The following is a 17,904-nucleotide window of genomic DNA, read 5'->3' on the forward strand; positions in this document are numbered from 1 at the left end:
TCTTCTAAAAAATCTATTACTTATCCTAAATATTAAATCCTAAATAATATAAATAATTAATCAGAGAACACAGAATATTAATTTAAGACTAATTTACTTAATCTAATAGATATTATGAAAAATCTATTAATTATTAAGTAAATTTCACTAGCAATCAAATTTTTATAATAAATATATTATCTTGTAGTTAATATTTTTTCAAAAAATTAATTATTTAAATTGATTATTTATCATTTGTTTAATAATTTATGTATTTAAATATTTACATATTTTATATTCGTGTATATAAATTAAATATTTATATATTTGGTATAACTTTAATACTTTAACATTAATTATTTCCAGTATTCTTTTTCATAAAATTTTATGCATTTCAAAAATTATTATATATAATGTACATATACAGTATAATCATAATTTTTAAATATTTTTCTAAATTTTAAAAAATTATATTTCAAATAAAAATGTATTCCTAAAAATTTTAATATATAAGTTTATATAATATACAATTATATATATATATATACAAAATTATTTTATTTATATTTCCTATATTTTTAAATTTATTTTGAAATAAAAGATTTTATGTTATTTTTATTTATTATTTATCATTTTTTAAAAATATAAATACACTTATCAGCGTTTTAATTTATTTCAATAATTTAATTTTTAATAAATTTTTAGTAGAGAAGCACACGCAAGATGAAGTAATGACAGAGAATAAAAACAAAGAGGAACGAAAGAAATCGCGAATAAAAATGGAGGAATCTTCGAAGGATAGTCAAACAATGTTGATATGTTCATTACGAGCTCATAAAGTAAAAAAATTAAACATCGAGGATAAACGAAAAATCAAGATGAGTAGCCATAATTGCAAAGGCACCGATACAAATTGTCTTCCTCAAGAACATCATTTCTCATCATAGCGTAATATTCTTTTAGCATAGTATCTATATTGCGTATATATAGATACAAAACACTCTGCGATCATACTTTAATATTTTTTTTTTTAGAAATTAACTTCTGAAATCCTTTATGATCATACATTAATATTTCTTTTTTTCTGTAATAATTAAACTTTACATTTCAGATATAATGATATATTGTTAATACATCAATTCGATCTGTCATGTAAATATATATATGGGAATATACGATAATTTTTAAAAAGAATGATATACGTTCGATAATATTAAAATAAAGATTGATGAATGCACAAAAAAAAATACATATTTTCGAAAAAAAAATGGAAAAAAATTATAAAGAATACATACGCTTGAAAAATTACAAAGATAGTGTTCTAAAAAAAAAATTAAGATATAATATTAAGGAAAATATAATAATACATAAAAATAAAATAATAAAAATACATATATAAAATAATAAAAATAAAATAAAAACAAGTGTTAAAAAATGTTAACAAGTGTTAATCAAAGTTTTAAAAAAACAGATTCAAAAATAATATAAATAATAATAATAATAATTCTAATAATAATAGAAATTAATAATAATAATAATGATAGCAAATACAACAACAAATTTTTAGGCAATATGCTTTTTCCTGTTCGCTGAAAAAAAGAGAATTTCATGAGATATATTCTAATCTAAATAATCATATAACTCTGTTATTTTCTTCTTCCGCCTAATTTCATTAAATTAGAACAGCTTTGCGTGTCACGCGAATACTATATGCATTAAATAGCATAATGAAAACACGCAATCTTAATCTATAAATAATTGAGAAATCTGTCGGTTTTTAAAACAAACTTTCGAATAAATTTTACTAATGTATTGTTCGAAATTATACAAATGTTCGTTCGTCTGCTGAGTGTCTTATGTACAATTAGATATAATAATATTGTTGTAAGGAGTTATTAGACACGCGAAATGACACATGCCTCGTTGAAATCAAAACATATATATAAACATATAAGTACTTGAAAAAGTGTGGGAACGAGATATATAATAGATTATGAAAAAACTCAATGATAACTGCCCTTTTTAAATTTCTAATTCTTTTTATTTTTATTTTATTTAATTAATTTTTTAAAATACGAATAAATAAAAATAAGAATAATACAATTTAAACAATTAATATTATTCTTATTTATATTTCAAATATTTTAAATAAATTTTAAATAAATTAATTCAAAACATGTTATATATATAGACATATATAAATTAATTATTATAAATTAAAAATATTTACGGGTTGTTCTATTGATTCTGTTGTATACTATATTTTAGAAAACAGTATATAGTAGTATATAAATGAATTTATTTTTAAATTTTATGAACTAAAAGATTTTTAAATAATATATAGAACGTAAAACTCTTAATCTATTAAAAAAAATAGAATTACAAAATTATGCATTAATATTTCTTATTATATAGTATAATTTAAATTTTATATAATTATAAGAAATATAAGTTCAATAATACCATGAAAAGTAATATACAAAACAGAATTATTAGAATCCTGTAATAAATTATTTATATTAAAATTGATGTAAAAGTATAATTTCTTTTCATTTAATTTTAAATACGAAACTTCATTTTCGAAGAATTATATTTATCTAATCATCTTTTTCTATATTATTTTATATAAATAGCAAATTCGCAGTGAAACTAAAAGCGCTTATATGTATGATCATGAATTTAGTTCGATCATTTTTAAAAGTTGAAAAAAAAGTGTACTTCTTGAATGTTATAGATATTAAATTAAAAAATGATAAAACATATTAATATGCTCATATAGAAAATAACCAAAGCGCAAGTATTATTTATGTTATATCCGATGAAGTACCGATGTCTACTTATCGCGGTAACAATTATGTTTTTCATGAAACTTTTACACAATTGCGTTAAATACGACGAAATAATTGTTAATTTATTATTTTCGCAAAAAAAAAAAAAAAAAATGATATATATAAAGAGAATAAAAAGATTTAACGCGCAAATATAATTGCAATGCGTGCTCAAAAAATTCGATCATCTCTTTTTTCCTTAAATGTGATCGGTTTTTTTTATTTTAATCGAAAAGAACACATAAAAGGTTTCTTTATAATTTAAATTTTGCTGTAATTTGTCAAACAAAACAAAGACGTTCTCTTCTATATTTTTAAACAAGACGTCAATAAAATACATATCTCTAGTGGCATTTCTATTGTTATCATAGATATAAAAAAATATATAGCTATTACAATTGCAAATTAATGAAGAAAAAAAAGATTAATATTTCCCATACATGCGTCTATTTAGAGATGTTTTGTTATGCTAATAGTTTGAAATTCACGCCTTATGCCGAATATTTTTTATTATACTTTTAATTAATATTAAATGCATTTCTCAATATAAAAATTTTTTTTAAAAAATAATATAAATAATTTTGATTGTAATTTTTTTTATATCAAATATGAATATATTTATTATTTATTAAAATGTCATTAATTTTAAAAAATTTTTCATTTTTTTAAAAGTTATCAATATCTTTTTTTATACTTATTATTCAAAGTTAAATCTCGATATCTTGTAATTGCTTAGAGTTTTTGAATAAATCAATGTCTTCTGTGAATTAATATAATCGGAAGTAGAAAGTTCCTAGAAAAATATATGGAAAAATGATTTATTATTTATTCTAATTGTCTTAGAAAAATTAGTAACGACATAGTACAAAAAAAAACTATATCATAGAAAGGCATCAAATAAATTTTAGATTACTAATATTTAAGATATTAAAAAAAAACTTAAATTACTGCGCAATAAATCTTGAATATACATATATAACAATATAAAAAAAGATATTTTTTCATTAATTTCATGTTTCAAATATTTCATATTGATCTTAATTTAATGGAATAAGTCTAATGATCGAGGCGTACCGCTTTGATAATTGATATACATAAAACTGAACAATGTAAAATAATTTTTTATCCACTTTTTCATCAAATAATCGACAAATTATATAAAAATCCAATTAATATAAAAATTTAAGGATTCTTTTTATATCGATAACAATTTTCATCTACGCCTCAAAGTATAATTCGACATAAAGATGTTCGAAATTAAAATGTTTATTTAATTAAAAAAAAATTAAAAATATTAATTACATAATATACATATATATATATATACAATACAATTTTCAATTATGCAATATAGTTATATAAAAAATTTTTTATCATAATATCAATTTATTACAAACATAAGTTAATCTAATTTATTCTATTGTTCACATAAATTTTTTTTATTTTCGAATTTTTAAGACCTAGAATTGTAACTATAATATGTAATAACAAATGAATAAAGTTGTAATTTGCCAATTTTGGTTCTTCATTGCAGCATTTTTTATACTTATACATATTTTTATATATTAATAATATATATTCACATATTTATATTTATTAATCTATATACATATTATTAATGTATTCATAATAATGTTGGATACAAACTCATTAAATGCGTGTATATGTGTTGAATGATCTTTCGATTGAGATAAATGTTTGTATAAAATGCTAGTGTTTGTAACGATAAGATTATATACAATTAGTATATGCAGTATATCTATATGAGGTCTGGATCTTTCATTATATTTCTAACAATAAATAATCGTCTCCGATGGACAATACATAATGCGTAATATAAAGAAAACTATTTATCCTATCCGACATGTTTACCATAAGATTAGATTAGATTTATTAATTAAATTTCTTTTGTTTTATTTTTTGATAAGGATTCATGTCTTTCTGAATCCCTTCCAATAAAAGGATCACGGTTTTTTGATGGGACATAATAATATATAATAATAACTACATAGATAAATAATCGCACTTAGTATCTTGATTTGCGATATTCCCAAGTTAGAGGAAAATTTCTCAAACTGAGGAATTTGGTTAACATTAGGATTACGCTCTAATCAAGCTATTTCAAAAATATATAATTAATGAATGTCAATTAATTAAAAACAATGTCGTACCAAGCAACATCATTCTAATTTCTTTGTTTAGGCTTAGTAGGAGTAATTGAAAATAATGGAAAAAAATTTCTGTGCAAAGAACTACTTCAAATAAATAAATCATAAATCTCGCAAGCATATATTGCTTGCAATTAATGAATATATTGATTTAATTAATACATATTTGAATTTCAATTTATAAATAAAAAATCAAATTTTTTTCATTTAAATTATTTATTATCAAAAAAAATTGTTAAATCTTTTTTTAGATTTTCTGTTATTAAAGAATAAAATATTTTGTTAAATATGCTTTATTATATAATTTTCATATAAAATCTTTTTTACAATATATAAATACAATACAATAATATTACAGTCATACAATATATCAGTAATAAAACAATGAAATATAATAAATAATATAAAAATAAAAATTAAAAAATAATATATAAAAATGAAAAAAAAATTAGAAAAAAAAATTAGAAAAAAAAATCGCTGATTATTTTTTCAAAAATATTTAATAAAATTTTTTTCCATTATTTTACATTTATTCTTCATGCCTTTAATATAAGTTTTAGAAAGAGTTTTAGAAAAATAATATATATTATATAAAACAATTTTAGAAAAACAATATATTAATATAATATATATAATACAATTATAAGATATACTTAAAAAAAAATACTTAAAAAAACATTATAAGATATACTTTAGCTATGATTAGCAATGACTGAAATGAAAAAAAAATTAATGATCATGTTGGTTCGCCAAATTAATGTTCACATATATCACAAGGTATGAATATTAAATTAAACTATTTTAGTTTATTATTTTTATTTTCTTTTGCGAAAAAATATATAGTAAAATATATAGTAAATATTTATATAATATTTATGTACATGCAAATTATTAATAATACAAATAATTATATATATGCAAATTACATTCAGGAAAATTATCGAAGTACATAATGCCAGAAAATTGCTTTATTATTTTCACTATACAAGAACTGCATATTTTTAATGGAATGAAAATAAAATAGTCGAACAAAAGCCGAACACAATCCTATTCTTTGTTTTCGAAAAACAGTTTCAATTAAAATTTAGCTCGAGGCCGGTGGTGTATTTACTGTCTCAGTTGTAGTGCTTGTCGAATCAGATATTGGTTTTTCTTGTAATTCTAGCCATGGTAGTCGTTTCTGTAGTTCTAATCTATTTAAATAGTTACGTATATTTTATGTCATTTTTTTCATAAATTAAAAATTTCTAGAAATTTATTCTTATACATAATATAATAATAAAATATCAAAATTATGATTAAAATTTATTCATTAAATTCTATCAATAAAAATATTAAAAAACATGAAAAAAAATTTTAAATAATAAATTATAAAAGAATGTATCAAAAATAATACTTATTAAAAGATATACAAACATTATATCATATATTTTATTATATCTTATATATAATAATATAAGATATAATATATATATTATAATTTTATTTAAAAAAAATTATAAATATTATAATAGAAATAAATTAGAAATAATTTTAACTTCTTAATATATATTCTTAACATATTCAAAAACATTTTACAATTGATTATACAAATTTACCTATATTTGGGATGACTTATAGCATATACATATGGATCCAAACAAGCAACAGCTTTACATGTACATGCAGGTATCATTGTAACACCAGGTGTTAAAAGTGCTTTATTACCAAATGCACCAATCATTGACATCACGCCATATGGAGTCCATGAAAGAACATATAAGAAGCAAATTGTGATGGCAGCCTTCGAATAAACACAAAAATATTAATGATAAATGTCAAAAAATATAATTAATATAGATAATAGTTACAGATCTAAAAATAGTTAGTTCTTTAAAAATAGCTAAATAAGTGCATTATTAAATATAAATAATAATATATATTTTTTATTTTAAACAAGAAGATCGATAGCAATAGAAAATAAATAAAAAAAATAAATAAAAAAGATTTTATTTTAAAGTACAAGATTGAGCATTGTTTTCTTAATTGTAATAAAATATTTATATATTTAATATTGATATTAATATTATATTATAAATCAATTACAATTATAAAATAATTACATTATATGATTCGAATTTCGTTTCCATTATTTATAAAAATATTAGAAATTTAAAACAAAAAGCTTGATATTTAAGCATTATTTTATTAAATTATCACAGTAATGATATTCGATTAATATTAATATTAATAAAATTGTGACAAAAATTGATATAATTGATAAAATAAAAAAAAATAATTATAATTTGATTGAAAACATAATAATAAATACCTTTGCTATACGAATTTCAGCACTTTGAGAACTTGTATTCGCATTACTTCGTAAACTGTCGACGTTCATTTTCTTTGCCTGTTCTCGAAGTGCTTTCTCATGATTTACGACATGACTGACAATTTGACTATAGTAATAGATTATAAGTATCATTGGAATGCAATAGGAGAAAGTAAATATAGTAGCAACAAAAATTCGTATTTCATTAGTGTCAGTCAGATAATCGAAAGAACAACTGGTAAGAAAGCCTTCTGGTACAAAACGTCCCCATACTCCCATCACAGGCATTAGTGCCCATGGTATGGTATAAGTCCAGATTAATACGATAAATAAAATTACTTGTCCACGCGATAATTTGCCATCCAATGGTCTTGCTATTGTACTGAAATAGAATATATTAAACTTATTTTATAAATGAAGACAAGTTTTATGAAGATCATAGAATGAAGATTATAGAAAATCTTTTTCATATTGAAAAGATATATATATTATATTATAGAAAATACACTAGATAAAATCTATTTTTATTTATTATTGAATTAGAATATTGTAAAATTTGACAATAATATTGTCGTAAAAATATTATTATATAGTATTATTATAATATATTCTATAAATTAGTCAACTTTAAATTTTTCTTTTTCTTTTATATAAAATCAAATTTTTATAAAAATTAAAAAATTAAAATTTGAAGTTTATAAATTCAACAATTTATCTCATATCTATATTTAATAATATTATTAATATTTAATAATATTTAATAATATCTTGAAATAAATTATATGATTAATTTTTACGATAGAATTAATTATTTCGATAAATTTATTTATTTATAATTTTTCTTATTTAAAAATAAAATAAAATTTCATACCTATATCTATCGTATGCTATAGCTGCATTTGTAATCGCAGCACCGATTCCAGTTAAAGAACCAATAACTGCAAATATTTGACATCCTAAGTTTCCCAAAGCAAAACCAGTATTAAAGGAATTGTATATAAAAATAGGTGTCTTGATCATCATAAAGAAGTCACAAATTGCCAGATTCACAACAAACATATTTGAAGGAGTCCTTAATGATTTAGCACTTGGAAAAATGATAAAAAATTAAATATGATAAGAATTAATTTAATTTATATTTTTATAATGATAAAAATAAAATTTCAATATTTTATGATATATTAAGAATAAAAAGAAATAGTACAGCAAAAATAATATTAAAGTAATGAATATTTTAATAAAGAAAATAACTTACGCGCAAAAGATCCATATTACTAAACCATTTCCGAGTAAAGCAAGAAAAGTAAAAAGGATATATAAAAGGGCCAATAAATAATGAAGAGAAGGGTTCGGCTCGGGATAAACCAGCCAATGTTCCGGTATATGAATTAATTCTTCAGCGGGAACATTCCATCCTAGCAAACGTGGTGGTCCTGCAGGTAAATATCTCGCTTCCCAATGAATACTGTCGTTGGACATCTCGATAACTCCGTTTGCCAGCCCCTCTCCTTGATACAGTTGGCTGTTTTATACCATTCCTTCTACCACCTTGAATCAACGAAACCTTAATCCACTAGCTTTGTTGGCTTCGTATGAGGATCAGCCGAGGATCATCCTCTAGTTATTCTAGGTCAGCAAGAACGTGCGTCAACGTCATAAAAGTTAATCACGATAATAGTCAGAATTTTTTTCAAAATCATAGAAATTTCGATTTAATCAAGAATGTTCCTTTGAATTTGATATATTATTTATTTCATATTTCATTTTTTAAAACATATAATATTTATTAAAACATTAGCTAATAAATAAATAAAAATATAGAAATATTTACTTCAATATAATATATTTATTTATAATTAAAGTTTTATAATTAAAAATTATTTCCATTATTCTCTAGATTTATATATTGCTATATTTAAATATATTTTTATCAGATATATAAAGATTATTGTCAAATAATTTTTAAATTAATTTGTAGTTTTTATTAATATTAATATTTTCATAAAGACATTTTCTTGTACCAGTTAAATAATCAGAAATATTAAATATATAATTTAAAATTAAAGAAATATTTTTAAAAAAATACGTATATAGAATATTAATATATTCATGAAATATCTTTAAAAAATCAATTCTAAGGACCAAAACAAATACAAAAATTAATATACAAAAATATAAGTTATGATTTATTATTAAATTATAAGTAATTAAAATTTGCATTATATGAAAAAAGATACAAATAAAATAAGATTTTATCTCTGTTACACTTTGTTTTCATTTAATACACAAAAAAAAAAAAAACTTAAATTGCTATTTAATAATAAACATTTTTTTCATATCAATTTTTATCTTTATTTTATTCTTTCTATAATAATCGATTCTCTAAAAATATTCCATGAACATATTAATTCTATAATAAAGTATTTTTAATAAAAAAAATATTATATTAAAATAAAAAGTAAAGAAAATAAAATATTCTTTGTATCTTTTTGCAATAGTTTGCAAAAGTTTTCAACCTGCATAAAATGTACATAATATTATAAAATAATAATATAATGTGTATATATATATATATATATATATATATGTGTATGTATATAATACTTTTACTTGTTTTTAATAGCTACATTCTGCCTTGTCTTTCTGTAGATTCATCAGTTAAAGTATATGCAGGAAAATATAATGATGTATCATTAGGATCCCGTAATCGTGGATTCGGTATTGTTGTTGATTTTGTTCCTAAACTTGTATATCCTTTATCGTATAATGAACAATAAGGTACATTATGTTTCAATAAAAATTTCCATACTTGATCATATGACCAATTTAAAATAGGATTTACACGAATTAAATTTGGCCAATTTGAATCAGTTGGAGTAAAGGCTTCTAAATTTTCTGAACCAGGATCACCTTTTCTCATTCCCATAAGACTTGCTTTTATATTTGTCCTTTCATTTAATAATGAACATAATGCTAATCGCATAGGACTTTTTTTTTTTATTAGTTCTAAATCATAGTATTGAACAGCTTTTTCCACAAACGAATCCACCTTTAATATACATATAAGTAAAATTCTTTAATTAAATGTCTATAAAAATAAAAATTAAATATTTTATCATATAGGGTAAAGTATTTAAAATAGATTGTTGAATAATCGCTTACAATAGAAAGAAAAATGTAAAATTTTCTTGATTTTGAAAAATATAATTTAATGACAATAAATTTTTTATAGATGAAATCATTTTGAAATATTCTATTGGAATAAAAAACCATATCATGTCATTTAAAAATATATTAAAATATATTAAAATTATATTAAATACCTTCATACACTTTTTCTATGTCTTCATTTACAAAAAATTTGTTAAAATTAAATATTTTTTAAATATATCTCTAAAACAAAGCAAGTTTGATTTAATACTTTTCTTTCTATTATAAAAAGTAAATAAATTATTCAGATAACTTGTTATAGATATTTCATTTTGAATATGCAAATTATATAAATATAAATAAATTAGAAATGTAATTTAATAATTTTTACTATTTTTTTTTACTTTACTATTTTTAAACTTACTTCTGGAAATGGTTCTGCTATTACATATAAGCATAATAATGAAGAGATATTTTGTAATTTTGTAATACAGGCAGCTAAATGTAAAACTACTGTGCAATCTTTTCCACCATTAAAGCTAATAAAAATTTCTTCTGGTTTATACCTTTTAAAAATATATATATTATAAAATAAAATAAAAATATATATATGAAATAAATTGTATGTACTAAATATATATAAAAAGTGAATTATAAAAAAATTTTAGATTTATTCCTATATTAAATGAAAATAATTTTATAACAAAATATTTTGTATAAGCTCAACATACTTACATTTTATAACATTGTTGCAAAATATCTACTGCACATTTTATATGTACTTCATTTTCAGCATCTTTAAGAACTGTTTCTGCTTGATAATAACTAAATCCATCTTTTAAATTTCGAATTTTTTGAATTGGTAAAGAATATAATAATTTTGCTTTTGCTTCCAAAACATCCTCTTTCTTTCCTTCTAATGTAATTCTTGTAAAAGAACACTCTGGTATTATTTGTGGATAACTACCAATATTAATTTTATCTTTCCAAAGCTTAACATGTTCATCTAAAATTTGTACTATTGATAACTCATTTAAATTAATATCTATTTGTTCAAAATATAAAGGAATATTTCCTTTTAATTGAGGTATAATTGTATCAATAGAAAATTCAAAATATTTTGGTGAGCCCGGTAATATGTATATATTTTTTACTTTTACTATGGCATATTTTTCTGAAAATTATTTTTTATAATTAATTTCAGCAATAAAAATTTTTTATTCATATAAATAATATAATATACTAATAATATTAAAATTTATTTAACATAAAATTTTAAGAATAATTTTGTATTCAATTTTTTTTTATTAAACAAAATTTACTCACTTGGTGAATATACGTAAATAAGTTCACAAGGTCGTGGCACAATAGTAAGACGTTGAGTTTCTTTTTTATGATTAGGAAAAAGATTTAAGTAGATATCAACTAATTCTTCATGTTGTTCAAGCTTTAATCCCAAACCTTTAGCTATAGCTTCATATGTTACATCATCATGTGTAGGTCCAACACCACCAGATGTAAATACAATAGAATATTCTTTGGAGAAATCAAGTACAGTTTTTGCAATTTCATCCACCTAACATAAAATGCTACATTATATGTAGTGAGAATTTAGATTTCAATAAGAACATACATAAAAATATATTTATATCTTAAAAATTGTATATTTTAATAAAATTTTAAAAAATATAACAAAATATTATTTTCTTAATAAAATAAATAAAAAATATAAAAATTTAATAAAATTTAATATTTATATAATTATATGATTAAAATATAAATATTTTATAATTTTCACACAATTATGAAAAACAAAGATTTTTTTAAAAAATACACACAATATCAAGAATCACTGTTACTTTCCGAAGTTTAATACCAGAAGCTTGTAATTTTTTTGCCAAGTATGATGTATTTGTATCTATAATTTGTCCACGTAGAATTTCGTCTCCTATTACAATTAAACCAGCAGTATAGACAGTTTCCATCATGAATGGTTTTCCTGTGCAGATTAAAATACATTTATATTTATGAATTCTTCATTTAAAATTTATGGAAAATTAAAATTATCATTAATCAAATAAGATATCATAAAGCTTTTTGACACATTTATTTATGTCCAGATAAATAAAAAGAGATAATTAGGTGATAAGAAACAAATCCATTAAGTTTATGTATTTAATTATATTTATTTGATAAAAAATTTGTTCATTAAAAACTTACATAATATAATATTTACAATATTTTTAATATATTGTATAAAATAAATGAATATTATATTGTTAATTAAATACAAAATATTATAAGTTTCAAACACTAAACTAAAAATATTGATCAAATTTGCATTTTGTCAACTAAAGAAGTTGGTATATCAGTTTGTACTAGTGCTATATTTTGCATCTTCTTTTTTTTATCTTGTTTTGCATTAGTTTTTATTTTTGATTTAGATTTATTTACTTCTCTTTGTAATTCTTGAAATTGTTGATCAATTTGCACTGTCTTATGTGTATTTCTCTTAGTTGTTTTATTTTTTTTCAAGTCCAACTATTAAAATGAAGAAAAATTGGATATATTAATATATTATTATATTAATTTATTGTATTCTATTGTCTTATTACACATATTATTGAAATCTAAATACATTTTATTTTTGTAGTTTATATTGTCTTAAAAAATTCACTTACTTTTTTTAAATTAATCATCACTTTTTGCGCTTTTGCTTTTAGTTTAACACTACGAACTGTTGCTACTTTAAACACATTTTTGTTCATTTGTTTCTTTTGTAATTTCTTGTTTTTTCCCATTATTTTCTGTAATATTATTACTTACATATATACCAAAATTATTTTCCATTTTTAATTTCTTCATTGCTGGCTCCTCGCCCATTAATATATTTTTGGTCAATAAAAATGATATACGAATCATTTCTTTACTTAAAGAAACATTTCTGACATAATGTAAATCAAGTAAGGAATTAGATGTTAATGTACAGCCAAGCTTTTTTTCTATTAATAATTGTGCCAATTTACAACCATTTTCTCCTTTATTTGTTTTTACAAAACAGTATAAATGAATAATTGGAGGTCGATAACAAATTTGTTTAATTTCATTTTCATTAAAATCAAAAAATACATCTAAAAATTCAATTGCAAGTGCTGGCAAATTCATTATTATATGTTCTATACCACTTTGATTAATAGCTCGCCTATTTAAAATATCAGTTTTAAAAATAGTTTTTAAAAAATCTCTACCATCCATATTAAAAGATTGAATATTTGTTTTAACTTTATTAGTGATGATATTTTTTTGTAACCATTTATAAGATTCAGGATTTAAGTCATTTGCAAATACTTTAATTCCTTTACAAGCAGCAGGAATAGCAAATGGTCCAACTCCAGCAAATACATCATATAAAACATCATTAGGTTTCATAAATGTTATTAAATTTTTGTGTTCTGTACTTAAGCGAGGATTCCAATAAACTTGAGAAAAATCTAACTCATATATATAACCATTTTCTTTTACTGTTGCAATGGTATTTTTATCACCTGCAAGGATTTCTAAAGTGAAATTTCTAAAAGTTGTATGAATAATATTTATTTTGTTCAAAACTGTTCGAACACTTGGAATTGTATCAAGATAAACTTGACCAATAATAGTTTTATATGGTAAATGTATATCACGTAGATTTAAATGCACAATATGACCAATTATGCTATATGAGGTTGGAACGTCAATTTCCTTAGGCAAAATAGCTCTTAATATATCATAAGATTGCCAGTTATCATATTTCAAAATTATTTTTGTTATTCCAAATTGATTGTACGTTTCTAGTAATTGCTTTTTTTCATCTTCTACAAAATCTTCAAAAGTTTGTATTAACAGTGGATTCAAATATATAATAGTTTCATTATCCATACTCTGAATTGGTTTAAAATTTTTTATTTTAAATAAATATTTTTTTACTATAGGTATTATATTTGATAGTTTTATACCATGAACTTTTAAAAATGGTAATTCAACAGTAGTTGTGAATGCAGTGCGATCCAAACATGTCATTCCTCGTACTGATTCCGGAGGAACCAGCAAAGAAGTCATTTTAGTATATAAACGATATTGAATCCAAACGTATTGCTTGATTAATGTAGTTAAATAATTACGCACAATCATCTATGAAATTATATAATCCCTTAATATGATGCCCTACAAAGAATTTCTAATTATCTCATTTAATTTGATAAATATATATATTATATATTTTTAACATAATTTATTTTATAATAAATTTAAAACAATATCAATAAAATATGAAGTATTAAAAATTTTCTATACTACATTATATTTTATTTTACATAAAATATTCATATATAAATGATTATTGTTATATCATATTTATATGATATAATAATTATTACTTTATTAATTATTAAACAATAACAATTAATAAATGATAATAATAATTACTATTAAAATATGTGGATGCTTCATTATACACATATTATTTCTTTTTATATTACATATATTATATATACATTATTATATAAGATTTATTATATATATAATTCAGCAAAAATATAAATATTTTATTTTTTTTTATAATTAAAATAATGCGAATAACTAGGATAATAAAATATTTTATAAAAGTAATTAGCAATAAAAATAATTTATAAAAATAATTTTGCAATAAAATTCCAATGAATTAAAATTTCATAATTTATTATTACTAAACAAAGTTGTTATTAAAATTTATAAAATAATAAATATAAAAATAAAAAAAAAATAAATTTAATTATATTAAAAAATTTATAATATTTATAATATTATATTAATATAATATAATATTGATCAACAACTAATCTATTTTTGAAAATTTATATTATTCCATGGAATATAAAAATATTGATAAACTTAAACAATTGTAATAGATCTAAAGAATAAATTTGTTTTTGAAATACATATATAACAATTTGAAAAATATAAAAAATAAATTTATTCTTTATAATAAATATAATTCTTTTTTATTCATTTATAATAAATAAATAAATGAATAAAAAACAGATGTAAATTTACCTTTTGTTTTTTTTTTTTTGAAGAACTAATGTACTTTGTAATTAAACAAAAGATATTCCATTGATTAAGTAGGGTTATCAACTACACGTTTTATTTGTATAATACGTGAATCAAGTTATGAGTAAAAATATATAAATGAAAAATATTTTTATATAAACTATTAATAATTTTTTAAATTAATAAAATTCTGATTTCAAATAAAAAATGCATAATAAATAAAATAATATTTCATTTAATAACTAAAATAAATAAAAATACATGCAAATACTTAAATACTTAATTATTTAATATTTGCATTGATTACTCTTCAAATATTTCCTTAAAAATTAGATGAAAATTAAAATTATACAAAATTAAAAGAAATATCGATTTGTACATTTCCATACAATTTTATGGTATATGGTTATGATTTCCATAAAATTTTATAATAATTCTAAATAATTAAATTCAAATAAATATATGTATTTTATTAATATTATTGAATTATATATATAATTTAAGAATTTTATATTTAAAATATATGTATATATACATATATATATTTTAAATATAAAATTCTTAAATTCTTATATATCAAATATAATAAATAACAAATTTTAAAATTACAAATGAAATTAGATAATTATTTTTTCTTTTTATTACAAATATAATTGCTTATAAAAATATTCAAATTGTGACAAAAATAATTATCTAATCATTTGTAATTTTAAAAATACACGTTTTATTAATACATTTTATTAAAACATTAATATATAATTTTAATTTCAATCTATATCTTTGTTAATTTTAAAATAATTATAAAAAAATAAATTTAAACTTCTTATTTTTCGAATATTGAATATTGAATTTTATAAATATGAGCAATTTATTTAACTAATTTGATATGATAAAATAATATTAAAAATTTTGTAAAAATATATGATATTATATGAAATTATATAAAATATATAGAATCAGAATATTTTTTCTGTCACAAAAATATTTTAATATTTTAAAAATTTACAATAAAATAATTAAAATAGCGATTTTTTTATAAAAATTAAGTATTGATTTTAATATTTTGATATTCAGATAAATTAACTGATTTTTTATTTTGGACAAATAATAAATTAACAAATTTTATATTTTTGTTATCTATATATTATATTATAAAATTGTATATAATATAATTCTCTTTAATGTATAATCCAAAAAATTCTAAAATAATTTGCTGATTTATTATTTGAACATAACAAAAAAATTGAACAAAAATACATTTTTATTTTTTCAAAAATACTTGAAAATTGCAAATCTAAGTTATCAAATTAAATTAATAAAAATTATATGAATATTAATAAACGATTTGGAATGAATGAAAAACAATACATATTTTTAAAAATAATAAATTAAGATATAAAAATTTAATTAATTTATTAATTTAATAATTTAATTTATAAATATTTTAATTATTTACATTTTAAAATAAATTTTTAAAATGTTCGAATATTTTTAACTAGAAATGTAATTGTGATTTCATTTAGTTTTTATAATATCAAAAATTAAATAAAATAATGATATTATATTTGTAAAATATAATAAATATTTTATCGAAATAAATTTAAATTCATTTTTTCTATAAATAATAAAAATATATTGTTAAAGTTACATATAAATTTATAAATTTATATATAAATATTTATAAGCAATTATATATATATATTTAAAATTATGAATATTTACAAATATATATATATATATATATACATATTGATATATATTCGAAAAATCGATTTTATATTTTATATTCTATACAACAACAACAAAAAGAAAAACAAACAAAAGTTAATATACAACAATATTAAAATTTATTTCTTAAATAACAAACAATTTATGTTTAACAATTTAATTTAAATTAGATAAAATGAGATGAAAATAGAATAAAATGGCAATATAATAGATCTCATATATAATTATACGAATAATATATATTAAATAAATACAAATTATTAATTAATATTAATTATATAAAAATTGTATCATTGTATATAAATGTTCAATTATTCAATTATAATTATATTATTTAATATAATATAATATAATATATTATATTTAATATAATTATTTAATATAAAATAATTCCAAAGAATTTTAAAATAAAATGTTATATAAAAAATAATTATTTTATTTAATATAATTTAAATAACTTTTCTTGCATAAATAAATCTTTATAAACAAAATACTAAAATATACTTTTATAAAAATAAAAAATAATATAATATAATAAAAAATATGATAAATAAATAAATTATTATTATTATGTATAATAACAATTCATTATTATGATGTATAAAAAATATTTATAATTATATTATCTATTTATAAATCAAAAGAAAGTAATTAATATTTGAAATGGTAATTTTAT

The 17,904-nt window shown here is 19.0% G+C and overlaps 4 protein-coding genes across 12 annotated transcripts in view; 1 reads left to right on the forward strand and 3 right to left on the reverse strand.

The window, feature by feature from the left end:
• Window positions 1-1,116, forward strand: part of LOC410060 (potassium voltage-gated channel protein Shab) — a 71,670-nt gene extending 70,554 nt beyond the window's left edge. For 3 of the 9 annotated variants that reach the window (XM_026443517.1, XM_026443518.1, XM_026443516.1), the window contains exon 12: window positions 685-1,115. In XM_026443517.1, the coding sequence (XP_026299302.1) occupies window positions 685-926 (242 nt within the window). In that variant the 3' untranslated portion in view covers window positions 927-1,115. Of the gene's footprint in view, window positions 1-684 lie in introns of all 9 variants that reach the window. The other 6 variants (XM_026443520.1, XM_026443523.1, XM_026443521.1 and 3 more) reach the window with 3 other exon arrangements.
• Window positions 1,117-5,774: 4,658 nt separating this feature from the next.
• On the reverse strand, window positions 5,775-8,798 carry Uvop (ultraviolet-sensitive opsin). Its single transcript, NM_001011605.1, is given in 5 exon segments — window positions 5,775-6,168; window positions 6,574-6,758; window positions 7,287-7,668; window positions 8,158-8,373; window positions 8,542-8,798. Coding segments are annotated over 5 exon segments (1,116 nt in total). The 5' UTR covers window positions 8,766-8,798; the 3' UTR covers window positions 5,775-6,059.
• Window positions 8,799-9,876: 1,078 nt separating this feature from the next.
• On the reverse strand, window positions 9,877-12,673 carry LOC102655648 (FAD synthase). The gene is made up of 6 exons (XM_026443211.1): window positions 12,657-12,673; window positions 12,275-12,435; window positions 11,763-12,012; window positions 11,172-11,610; window positions 10,861-11,002; window positions 9,877-10,335 (listed from the first exon to the last, which is right to left on the reverse strand). The coding sequence occupies exons 2-6, from the start codon at window positions 12,422-12,424 to the stop codon at window positions 9,910-9,912; spliced, it is 1,407 nt and encodes a 468-aa protein (XP_026298996.1). The 5' UTR covers window positions 12,425-12,435; window positions 12,657-12,673; the 3' UTR covers window positions 9,877-9,909.
• A 164-nt stretch (window positions 12,674-12,837) lies between these two features.
• LOC102655612 (tRNA (guanine(37)-N1)-methyltransferase) lies at window positions 12,838-15,624 on the reverse strand. The gene is made up of 3 exons (XM_026443210.1): window positions 15,504-15,624; window positions 13,118-14,636; window positions 12,838-12,977 (listed from the first exon to the last, which is right to left on the reverse strand). Exon 2 carries the CDS (start codon window positions 14,601-14,603, stop codon window positions 13,185-13,187), a length of 1,419 nt encoding a protein of 472 aa, XP_026298995.1. The 5' UTR covers window positions 14,604-14,636; window positions 15,504-15,624; the 3' UTR covers window positions 12,838-12,977; window positions 13,118-13,184.
• Window positions 15,625-17,904: the final 2,280 nt, after the last annotated feature.

This window comes from Apis mellifera, linkage group LG10, assembly GCF_003254395.2.
Source record: "Apis mellifera strain DH4 linkage group LG10, Amel_HAv3.1, whole genome shotgun sequence".
In the NCBI taxonomy this organism is placed as follows: Eukaryota; Metazoa; Arthropoda; class Insecta; order Hymenoptera; family Apidae; genus Apis; species Apis mellifera.

Excerpts from the sequence above, each read along its gene's own strand:
- LOC102655612 (XM_026443210.1), bottom strand. The coding sequence starts at position 14,603 with ATGATTGTGCGTAATTATTTAACTACATTAATCAAGCAATACGTTTGG.
- LOC102655648 (XM_026443211.1), bottom strand. The coding sequence starts at position 12,424 with ATGATGGAAACTGTCTATACTGCTGGTTTAATTGTAATAGGAGACGAA. Across the intron at positions 12,013-12,274 it reads TAACAGTGATTCTTGATATT|GTGGATGAAATTGCAAAAAC; the intron begins GTGTGTATTTTT and ends ATTTTATGTTAG. Across the intron at positions 10,336-10,860 it reads TAGCAGAACCATTTCCAGAA|GTGGATTCGTTTGTGGAAAA; the intron begins GTAAGTTTAAAA and ends TGTATATTAAAG.